Here is an 11,643-nt window from a genome sequence, read left to right on the forward strand (position 1 = left end):
CAGGTCCCCCCAAGCTGCCCCCACGGCCCACTCCTACCCCTAGCTAAGTTGTGGGTTTTCTCCAACCTTCGCTGTGGCACACCAGAAGAGCCCTGTCGGGAGGTTTTCAACCAAACCAGCCACAAGCTGGGGCTGACCTATAACACCACCTGCTGTAACAAGGACAACTGCAACAGCCCAGCCCCTCGGCCCACCCCAGCCATAGCCCTGGTCCTCCTTACCTCCTTAGCTGGCCTTGGTCTCTGGCTGCTGCACTGAGACTCACTCCATGGCTGCCCCTCCTCCCACCTGCCATACCTGAGCCCCTCTCCTTGTGTCTCCATATCCCCTGGCTTTCCACGATGGCCGCCCCCCAGCTCCCTTTGCTCAGAAAAACATTTCTCCAGACCCTTCACATTTCTTTAATTAGACAGTGGTCTCCCTATCCATAATTCCACCCAACAACCTCCTCTCTGCTTTTCTCCAGTCCCTTCCCATTTCCCTCTAGACCATTCCAGATCCTCCACTGGCCTCTAGAAGGGCTCCCTACTTTGTCTCCTGCACTGTACTGTGCCCTACTTGGGGAGAGATTGGGATCTGGGTCTGAAATGGGACTTCTGTCCTGTCTTCAGTGAAGGCTCCGAGAATAGATTTGATGACCTCAGTGTATGGGGCTGATTCCCCAAACCTTGGCTGTCATTCATACCCCATCCTCTTACTCACCTCTTTCCATTTTGAGTAATAAATGTCTGTATCTGATAAATGGTGCATTTATTGTCAGAATACCTATTGTCAGAGGCCCCCTCCCAGGAAGTAACACTCTCAGCCCCTGCCCTTACCCAAGAATCCTTCAGGGAGTTTCCCTGGAAGGCTGGGCTGGGGCAAATGGAGAAACGAGTTTTTCAGGCCTCTATGCTCCCTTCCAGTATCTGGGGGTGGCACACAGGTCCCAGCATTTGGAGAAACAATCCTTATCTCAAATTTAGGCCACATCTATGATGTTCTGCCAAGAGGGAGATATAGCCTGGCTTGAAGGCTCCCCAGAAAGGGTAGGAGAGTTGCATGGGGATAGGACCCAGGACTCTGCTTTCAAGTGTCAGTACCTCACCTGGCCTGGTTACTAAGTGGGGCACTGAGCAACCCTCCTATCACCGGCTTACATTTATTTCTTTCCTCAAATCAAAAGAGTCCTATTGGGAGCCAAGCTTCAAATGGGGGAAAGGGGAACCAACCCAGACAACCAGGTTCATTCATTCCTGGTGACTCCCGCCCAGCCCAGAGCCTGCTCCTTGGTGATCCTGGTTGCTAAGGAAGGTTCTCCCTAGCAATAAGATCCAGGAGTAACTTAGGGCAGATTCTCCATTGTCCTTTAGATTCAGTCAGTTAAGAAGTGCATCATCATAACTAAGTCCACTGATGCTTAGTAACCCCAAACTAGAGAGCCCGAATGTCCCCATATTACTCCTTTGGCTCTCCCATTTACAAAAGAGAGATGGAATTTTCCAGTCAGCTCTAGGGTAGTTAATAGATTTTAATGGCTCACAGAGAAGTGTGCGTCATCTCACCTCAGATCTCCTTCGTTCTCTTTCCTCCTCCTCTTCTCACTACCCTCTCCACAGTCCTTGTAAGACCCAGGCCAACGTGGTGGCTGCTGCAGCCAAGATTCAGGCCGGGGCCACAGTTCTTGCCACAGCGCTGTTGCACAGGTCTCCAACGCAGCAGTCCCTGTGGGTTGTGTAAGTCACATCTCCAACTCTGACTCCACTTGACTGCAATGATGGGCTGCCATGCAGGCTGGGTGGTGATGAGTCAAGGGCCCTGAGGCTGAGAGAGAGAATGAGACTTGGGTGTTGGTCTCCTGCTTGGAGGACTTGCCTGCTGAGGCAGAGATGTGATTTCAAGAAACCCAAAGGGATTCTCTGCCCCCTCAAAAAAACACCTCTCTAAAACCAAGTGATCAAAGTCAACACATTTACATTGCGAACCCTCTGATGTGATGCATTGAAGAGGACCGGCAACAGGTTTGTGGCATTCTTGCCAAAAGCTCATGACCTCAGTCTAATTGTGAGAAAATATCCGATCAATCCAAATTGAGACATTCTGTAAAATGACTTATCAGGACTCTTCAAAAGTGTCAAAGTCATGGAAGTTGGGAAGGCAGGCAGGCTCAGAAATGTCACAGATTCAGGGCAACTAAGAACACACGAGCTAAATGTAATGTGGGATTCTGGTTTGGGTCCTGGTTTAGAAAAAGGACGTGAGTGCAACAACTGGCTAAATTGAATAGGGTCTGTAGCTTAATTAGTAGTATTGTACCAATGTTATTTTCTGAGTTTGATAATTGTACAGTTGGCCCTTGAACAACACAGATTTAAACTGTGTGGGTCCGATTGTAAACAGATTTTTTCCAATAAATATGCAGTCAAACCTCTATATCCCTTGGTTTCACATCCTTGGATTCAACCAACCGCAGACTGAAAACAGTATTTTTGGTCCACAGTTAGATGCAGAGGACCAAACGTATGTATGCATTGTTCTAATCGTTTTATATAAGGGACTTGAGCATCAGCTTTTTGGTATCCACAAGGAGGTGGGAGGTGGCGAACTGGAATCAATCCCCCTCAGATACCAAGGGACGACTGTAGTTAAGTTTGAGGAGAGTCAAAAGTTATATGCAAACTTTTGACCAAGCTGGGTTGGGTGCCTCTAACCCCTGAGTTGTTTCAAGGGCAACTATACTGTATAGTTGCCCTCTTATACAGATGTACATCTTATATAAATGCTAGCATTAGGGGAATCTGGGTAAAGGATATACAGAAATTCTCTGTACTATTTTTACCACTTTTCTATCCATATAAAATTATTTCAAAACAAAAAATTAAAATACACACATACCTCCCTGGTCCTTAGCTGATGCCTGAAAGTTGAAGTTTGATTATTATTGTTATTATTTTTTAAGCAAGACAACCCTTGGTTGACCTCACAGATTGCAAGGACCTTGTCAGTTTACAATCCCTTATTTTTTTATTTTTTATGCCTACAGCACCTGGTCTTCCTAGGTGGTCTCCCATCCAAGTACTAACCAGGCCCGACTCTGCTAAGCTTCCAAGATCAGACAGTATCTGGCTTGTTCAGGGTAGCATAGTTGTAGACTGAAGTTTGATTTAATATTTTTGTCCCTGCTTTAAGGGACTGAGCTTTTACAACCATGAGTGAATGGGTCTTTGAGATTCTGGAGAGCAAAGAGAAGAGAGGTGGGACCACACAGACAGCGATCAGCAGGCTCCTAAGGGGCTCAATGCCAGGAGCCAGAAGGAGCTACACTGCCAGCAGCACCATCTGCCTAGACCCAGACTCGATCTGGAAGGTTTTGGAAGCAGGAAAGGGCTGGGGGAAGAAGAGGAAACTGAGGACTCACGACTTCCAGATAGCTTGCTCTGTCCCAGGCCTGGTTGGGAATTGTGCTCCAGGAAGCCACAGAATTTGCTCTCACCATAGATGGTCACTATCTCTTTGCAGGAGCTGCTAGGGCCTCTGCCACTGCTGTCCTAGTACAGCATGTGGATTCCTGGCAGGAGAGAAGAGCTGGACCTAGGCTCTCTCCCAGGCCCCTCTCCCTAGCCATGTTCTGCCAGCCTTATATCCCCCTTGCCTTGGACTTTATAGGGCAATAAAAAGGGAGGAAAGAGTCTCCCTCAGCAAGCACCAGGAATCCCGATGGGGACAGGGAGAGAGCCTCATGGGAGAAAGCTCTTGGCATCCTTTGGAGTCCCCAAACTCCTCCATCTTTAGCAGTGGTTCTAAAACTGTGGCCCCAGAACTCCTGAAGGTCTCCTTTCAGTGAGTCCTCAACAGTTTTCCTTTCCCAACCACATATTGCTGTGGGGTCAGATTTTCTTCATATACTTCAACCAAAACAAATAGTCCAACAGGTTGACTACAGAAGTATATACGAAAACCCAGCCATCTTCTGTTGTGCTGGCTGGAAAATTACTGCTTGGCTATCGCCCATGTGTCGGAAGCCAGCCGACCAAGTCAAACCGGGTACCTGAATGGGGGAGCGGGGACTGAGAAAAAAGAGAAGACAGACAGGGTGCAGGAGGGAGAACAGATCTCACAACTGTCTCTCCGAGTTTATTTCTTATGCTTCTCTTTATACATAATCTGTTCCTTTGTGTATCCCAAAATAACATAATAAAAGTAACATCCTGAAGATCAAGGCACAATCGACACTTCCTTTGACACTCCTTTTATCTATACTTAATCTTCTTCTTCCTGGAATTCCACAGAACCAGCCTTTTCCTTTTTATGCAAGCAGGCCTCCCGAGATAATCCATGCACTCTTTTGAATTTGGGGAGCTTTAGCTCCCTACACCCATGGGAACATAGGCTATCACCCATGGGAATATAACATTCTAACTTTAAGCTTTCTGCTTCTGTACCCCTGCTTGCACACCCGACCTGTGGGTTGACAGGTAGTGAATAGGAGAAAAATAGACCTTTGTGTTTAAGACAGAATGAGGAATGGGATTTAGAGCTTAAAAATCCTGTACCTCTACATTTCGGGGCTGCTTAATTTGGGGTCTGCATACCCCTGGCAGACCTAGCTGGCTGAATAAAGAGTGTGCTTCCTAAAACTCACTAGTTTCTGGTGGTCCGTGTGTCTTTTGGGGGCTGGTGGCCACAACACTGTTAAGCCTGCCATAGATTTCTCGAGTGTAAAGCAATGCCACTTGTTGTTGGGAAAGTTATTTTTCACAAAACTATGTTTTGTTTACATGTAGTAGGTTTATTATTTTAATTTTTAAATGAATGTATTTATAATGTTCTGTTTTGATTTCTAGTATAGTAAATGTCAATACAATTCACACAAAGAAAAGTTCTTTGGGTTTTCAGTTATTTTTAAGAGTATAAAGAGGTCTTGATGTTAAAAAAAAGTCTTAGAAAACTGCTGCTGGATGGAGAGCTGTCTCCTCCATCGCACCTTATCCCCACCCAGTCTTACTCCGCCTTGGACATTCCTGCCCTTTTTCTCCAGATGTAGTTCTCCTCCCTAATCTTTTAAACTCTTGTCTACCAGACTCTACCACCGCCTCCAAATCTTATCCCTGCATTCCTTCCTAGTCTTTATGCTCCCCCACACCACTGACCTCCCTGCCCCAGTGGAAATACATCGTCCCTCTGACCCCAAGTGTTACCAATTCTTTCCTCCAGGTAGTAAAACTGAGAGGGATAATTATGGGGTACGAATGTTGAGGCTGGGGGGGGGTAGGTTCATAATCAAAAGGATCTGAAGCTGGGTGGGGCCCTCTCAGTGGGTCCCTCCCTTAAGCCGCTGGGTTTTGCGTGGGTGGGCAGATATGTTGATTCCACACTCAAACAGATTCAGGCTAGGGCTGTTTAGGAGGGTGACCGTGAGAGACTTAAATGCACAGAGTGGGAAATGACAGAGAAAGCAAAGACAAGAGACTAGTTGTTAAAAGAGTAGAGACCAGCTTGAGACAAGGGTGGGGAAGGGAAAGGAGTAGGAGGGGAGGTGACAGACTCTGGAGCACAGATCGCAGCTGAGAGAACAGAGAAGCCCCTCAAGGCAAGAGCACACTTTAGTAGGCAGCAGAGAGACATGGTGTGCCCAGAGCAGGGCCAGGGCTCCTGCAGCGTCAGGTGGCTCTGGTCCCATTCAGCCTCCCCACCCCAGGTTCACTCCCTAGTACTGGTCCCAGGTTCACTCCCTAGTACTGGTCCCAGGTTCACTCCCTAGTACTGGTCCCAGGTTCACTCCCTAGTACTGGTCCCTCTCTGTCTCAGAAGCTCCAATGCACCAACTCTCAGGATCTCAGGGTGCAGGTCACATTCTCCCAGACTCCTGAGACCTGAGCCCAGCCATGGGCACCTCCAGCACCTTCTCTTGAATCCTGTTCCTCTGTGGGGCACTGGGTAAAGGTGGGCTGGAGATCCCCTGGAGCATGGAGCTGTGGATGGGTGGAGGGATGCAGTGGGGGCAGGGTTTCGTGGAGGAGCCTGAGGGCTGCGGGTGACAGTGGGGTGAGAGAGGGTTGAGACATGCCAAGGGGAGAGTTTTAAGAGCTTTAGAAAGGGGAGCTACCCGGAATGGCCTCGGGCTAGCCTGATAAAGTAGAACCGGACAAAGTTTCATGCAAAGGCATCAGAGAATAACTGCCCTTTCTTTGTGGCCTGTCTCCCCTGTCCTTTATCTCACTTCTTGCTTCTTTGCTGGACAGCTCTGTCATTGTCAATTTCGATTTTCTCATCTGTCTCTGGTATGATCTGCTTAACTTTTTCACTGCTGCCTCCCAACACTAGTTTTTTGTGTCCTTCTCCAAGTTCATCTCTGATTCTCCTGGCTTCTGTTCAAATCTGTTACTCTCACAATCCCTGTATTCCTCTTGCTCGGTGTCTTTCTTTTTTACTGCATTATCTCCCTGCCCTTCTCTGTGTCTCTTTTTCTACTTCTGTCTGCCCTTCTCCCTTCATTTCACTGCTTCTCTCTCCCTGCTTTGTGTGTCATCTCTCTCTGTGCATCCCTATCCTGTCCCAGATCTTGGCTCCATCTCTCACCTGGCTTGTTTTCTTTTCCTCCCCATTGCCCTGATCTCCATCAACCCCACAGGTCTCATCACTTCCCCTGAGAGCCGCTGACTTATTATGCCACATATGCATCTTTGCTAAACACTGCTACCCTGTTCCCACTGAGTGTCAGGATGATGAAGCTTGTGGCATCAGTACTGGCATCTCAGGTACGACTCTGGTCCAATGACCCTACTCCATCTCCATCCATCCTGCTGTTCCACCTGCCCCCTGACCCTTACCTCCTTCCTGGCCCTCCCTGAGCATTCCCCCTTTGTCCCACAGAGCAGAGTGAGATCACTGTGTGCAAAGGCTGTTTCCCAGGAGCCCAGTGCCCTCTGCCAGGCCATGCCACCTACTGGTCATGTTCCTCTGCTTCTGCAGCAGCACTGCTGTGATCAGGGCCTGTGCAATATGGCCACCATGCTGCAGTAACCCCCCAGTCCCCTCCTCACCACCCTACTCCTCCTCATGGCCAGCTTCACCTGGGGAGACCACTTCCTCCACTAGCCTCATAGGGATCGGCAGCCCTCAACCCAGGACTCTCCCACCATCACTATGGCCCTGGAAACACCTGCACAGACACTTTTGAGATATGACCATGAACGTGATTTTATACAGAGACCTCAGACCTTTGCAGACCCATCCCAAGCACCTGATTCCCATCGGCACTGCTCCAGCCCCTACAGGCACCTGTCCAGAACCCAGCCTCATAAAACACACTCATTCTGTGCCATTTGTCTTTTCTACATGCCCGTTGCTGATGCCCTCACTCAGGCCTAGGTCTCTGGCAAGACAGGTGTTTTGTTGGAGCTGTGGGTCCCAGGCAAGGGGTTGGGAGGGGCCCCATGTACAGTGAGTCTTTCTAGGGAAGATTAATTTGGTAGGTCAGGAACTCAGAAAGGAGGGCTTGGGGGATTATGAAGAGTAAATTTAATTAAAATGCTATCGGGGAGTCTGGTAACACTGCAGTGTATGTGCATGCATGCCCTCTAAAAGTAAACTGTAGCTGCTTGGTGGGTCGTGCTGGGTGCTGGAACCTGAACCATAACTTTCACCTCATTCTCCGTCATTCGCGTCCTCCGTCTTGCTAACAGCTTAGCTTAAGCCACTGCAGCATGAAGGCTTTAGGTGAGACTTCCAAGAAAACTTTCTCCGGTGAGGTTCAAGCTTGAGCAGATGCACAAAAGGGCACTTGGAGGAGTTGCCCGTGAGGGTGTGGCTTGGAGTCCAGCTCAATTCTTCCTGAATCTAGCGAATTGACCAGTTGGGAGCATCAATGCCCTCTCCTGTTTCACCAGCCCAGACTTGTCCATGGTTTACAGACAGCCCAGCATGCGGGACCCGATTATATACCTCACGAGAGAATCTGCCTACCCACTCCTATGGACATTCCTTCTGCCTAGGGAGATAGCTTGACTCTGGGCTCCCAGGATGTCAGGGTGATGATAAGCGGCTCACTGCTCCGGATGTCACAATGGAGCGCCTGGGATAAGGAGGGTGACTTGGGGTGGGGACCGAGCACAGGCACCCCCAAACTGACTCAGTTCCCTCCCTTTCCATCTGAGGAAGTCTGGGGTTTGATTAAAAGTGTGTATTCTCGCTCGACCTCTTTTCTTTGTAAGGATAGGGGAGCTGGCTTAATTTAGGGGCAACTTGCATTTTCTTTCCATTTTCTCTGTCCCTCAATCCTCCTACTATTTTCCTCTCTCTGAAAATCTCATCCCTTACTCTGACTTGAGTCTCTTCCCTTCTTTCTTCTTCAGTTATCCCCTGTTTGTTTCTGGTTCCTCCATGCCTGATTCTCCACCACTGCTCAAGTCCTTGGATTCCTCTGTCTCCTCTCTGCCCATCCCCACCCCTCTTCACTCCCTGCCAGCTATGCCAGGCTCCCCACATAATCCTGCGGTATCATGGGCTCAGGGCCGCCCTCCACTGGCTGCTACAAGACTGGAGACCACACCTTTTTGTCAGTAACATCAGGAAATAATGCTTCTCCTTTCCTTTAGCATCCCCCTCCCTTCCCGACACACACACCAGCTTGGCTGCAGGAGACCAGTTGGACTTATGAAGTAGCCCTGTCAACCCCTCCCCCCTTGCCAAGGTTTTCAGGGAATCCTTCAAGTGCCAGATGGCCAGGGAGACAGCAGGTCACCTCCCAGCAGATGTCACCGAGATCATCTGGTCTTGGGAGCAGGTGGGCTGTGAGATTTGTGAAACAGATAGATTAAGGATACTTCCATTCTCCACCACCTCAGGAACCAGGGCCCTATGTCCACCCCAACCCCAGTCCCCTCTGGGATTTAAGCCTTTGTCCCCTAGTTGTTCCTCACCTGAGACGGGTCAAATGGATGTTCTCATAGACCTGGATTTCAGGTTCAAACTGAGGAATTGAGGCACCTAGGGAGAAGGAACCATATGGGGTATGGCAGAGAAGTCACCAAATAACTCAGCTGTATTCCCTACCCCCTGCTTCCATGGAGAAGACGAGGTACAGAGGCAAGATGTGAGCCCAATCGTCTGCCTTGCACCCACATGCTGTCTTCCTCCCTCTGATAGGAAGAGACTCACCTTTGCACTGAGCCCCCTGGATCCTCCGCCTCCAGAGCATGATACTGAGGACCAGGATGGTGAACCCCTGGCCTGCTGTGAGCAACAGCATCAGGATCCAGGACACATCCCAGCCTGTGGAAGGGGCACAGAGGGCAGGGGAGGCATCCAGGGAGGCTGCAGTGAGGGCAAGACAAGAGGATAAGGAGGGAGGCAGTGAAGGGTTCTGTCCCTGTGCCTCAAAGAGAGGCTTCTCCCATGGTCCTGTGGGCTCTCCCAAAAGAAGATTTCATAAGTTTCCTTGTCCCCAAGATCCTCCCCTTTGCATCCTTCCAGGCCTCTCATCCTGACCCCATGAGCCAAGAGGGATAGACAATGGCCATACCTCCTCACACCCAACACACACACGGACAGCTAATTCCAGAGCAGACTACTTGCCATAACTGTCATTTCTACTCATACCCTTCTCAGTAATCCATTCTTTCAAGAAAAAATAAAGGCCTTCCATGTATTCATTCTTCCATTCACTCATTCCATAAGCGTTTGCTAAGTGCCTACCACATGCCAGGCACCATAGTAGGTCCTATGGATGCAGAGGGAAATAAGCCCCAGTGTCACCCTTTATTGGCCTTTGCATACCAAAATAATGGCCATTTGCTCCTCTTCCTGCCTCGTAAATGGGTTATTCCACATCCAATAGCATTCTTTCTCTGTATAACAGACTTTTTCTTATAAAATAATTTTATTTTTTCTCCTTCTGCCTTCAGTATCAATGGGCCATTATAACATCAGTGCATATATACTCTCTTCAAAAGACGATTTCCCCAGCAATAATTCTTATTGTCTTCCTCTCTGCTATGAAATATTCCATACAAATCATAGATCAGCCTATTTCTAAACAATGGCATATTCCATCAGAATTATTATTCTCTTACTTGGCTATGGTCTATCAGAAAGCTGGCTTAACCAACTTCTTTCTCTGGTATGGAATGATGAGAGAAAAAGCCCTTCTCCTGCAGGCGATGGTCAGAAATCACCCCTTCTGACCTGGTCATTAACAGATTTGCCTCCTCTCTCACCATCTCCCCTAGCCAGCAGGTGTGGGATGTGCCAGAAGGAACATCCTTTCCCATATCTTCTCTCAGTTTACCTGCCAGGTTAAAGCTGACCCCTTTGTTCTGAGGCAAGAGGCAGCGGATGATCCTTGGTCTCCAGCCCCTGGGCTCAGGAAGCCCCTCCCCAGGACACACCAAGAGCAGGGCAGCCCCTTCACTCCAGAAGGACTGCACACGGCCCGTCACAGGACCCTTCCCCTCCAGCCAGGTCACAGAGTCCAGGCGTCTGGCGGGGACCACAGAGCACAGGAGGACAGAACAGGGGGATCCATCTGCAGCCCTTGCAGATAACTGGGATCCTGTGAGGAGAGAGGGACTCCTCAGTTCTTTGCCTGGGCTTCCACATCTCCCAGTCGCCCCTGGTCTGCATGCCCCCACTCACCTTTGAGCACAGAGACATCGTACACCCTCCAGTTCTGGTACTTGTGGCGCTGACCCAGCACAGCGCACCAGTACCGCCCAGCGTCTCCCTCCTTAGACTCTTCCAGCCACAAAGAGTAGTTCCCCAGCAGTTTGAACCTGGATTCTCTTCCAGACTTCCAAGGGTCTGGGGCTGGCCTGGCCACTTGGACTTGGGCCACCAGGGCAGTAGAGGAGCCTGCTGCAGGGCTGCGGAACCAGGACAGGAGTTCATCCCCATGCAGGGTGTGTGGTGAGGGACATGGCAGCTCCACTGCTTCTCCCAAGGCTGAATAGATGTCCTGGATGTTGTCTGTGGGGAGGGGCTTGTATGAGGCCAGAGACCTTCATCAGATCAACAACCCCCCACTGGACTTCCAACCCCTGGTTTCCTCCCTTTCTGAGGTTGCCCAGCACTGGTCTTACTGTGAGCACATTTCTCAAGTGACAGCTATGAAAACTGTGAGGTGGAGAGAGAAGATTAGGGGCTTTCCTCCTCTCTTTCCCCAGTGAGTGAGGGAGTCTGAGGGCAAGAGGGGGAAAGGCTGGAATAGTTGGCAAATGACCATATCTCTACCTCTCATTTCTCCTTTTCTAGGAGCATTTACTCATCCGTTCTTATTTTCTGAAAGAAACTATATATGATCTGGACCTTCATTGTCTCTGGGTCTTCCCCAGTATTAGAGGCAGGGGGAGGTCATTTGGGGTAACTCTATCTTCTTGAGTCAGATGTCTTCCCAGGCCCCGAAGGAGAAAACAGCGACGGTCCCTCGCAACCTTGCAGAATCCCCCACCTCCTGCTCCTTACCTGCAGCAGCCTGGGGGCATCCACAGAGGAACAGAAGGAGGAGGAATAAGACTGCCATGAGGAGAGCCTGCCGAGTTCTCTTGCCTAGGACCTGGTGTCCCCAGAGAGGAAACAGAGCCTAGATAGAGGCCTACACTCCCTGGTCTGGAGTGACATGGGCCTCTGGAGCGGGTGGGAATGCTGGGGAGATTAAGCCTAGCTGCA

The 11,643-nt window shown here is 49.7% G+C and overlaps 2 protein-coding genes across 2 annotated transcripts in view; one reads left to right on the forward strand and one right to left on the reverse strand.

The window, feature by feature from the left end:
- Positions 1-258, forward strand: part of LY6G6C (lymphocyte antigen 6 family member G6C) — a 2,427-nt gene extending 2,169 nt beyond the window's left edge. The window contains exon 3 of the mRNA XM_006904648.2: positions 44-258. Coding sequence (XP_006904710.1) covers positions 44-258 — 215 coding nt within the window. The remainder of the gene's footprint in view (positions 1-43) is intronic.
- Positions 259-1,583: 1,325 nt separating this feature from the next.
- Positions 1,584-11,594, reverse strand: LOC102883184 (lymphocyte antigen 6 family member G6F). Its single transcript, XM_025046012.1, is given in 9 exon segments — positions 1,584-1,732; positions 1,735-1,803; positions 3,398-3,527; positions 5,873-5,951; positions 8,901-8,967; positions 9,139-9,294; positions 10,268-10,531; positions 10,615-10,944; positions 11,440-11,594. Coding segments are annotated over 9 exon segments (1,302 nt in total). The 5' UTR covers positions 11,498-11,594.
- Between the last annotated feature and the right edge of the window lie 49 nt (positions 11,595-11,643).

Source organism: Pteropus alecto, unplaced genomic scaffold (assembly GCF_000325575.1).
Source record: "Pteropus alecto unplaced genomic scaffold, ASM32557v1 scaffold400, whole genome shotgun sequence".
Taxonomy (NCBI): Eukaryota; Metazoa; Chordata; class Mammalia; order Chiroptera; family Pteropodidae; genus Pteropus; species Pteropus alecto.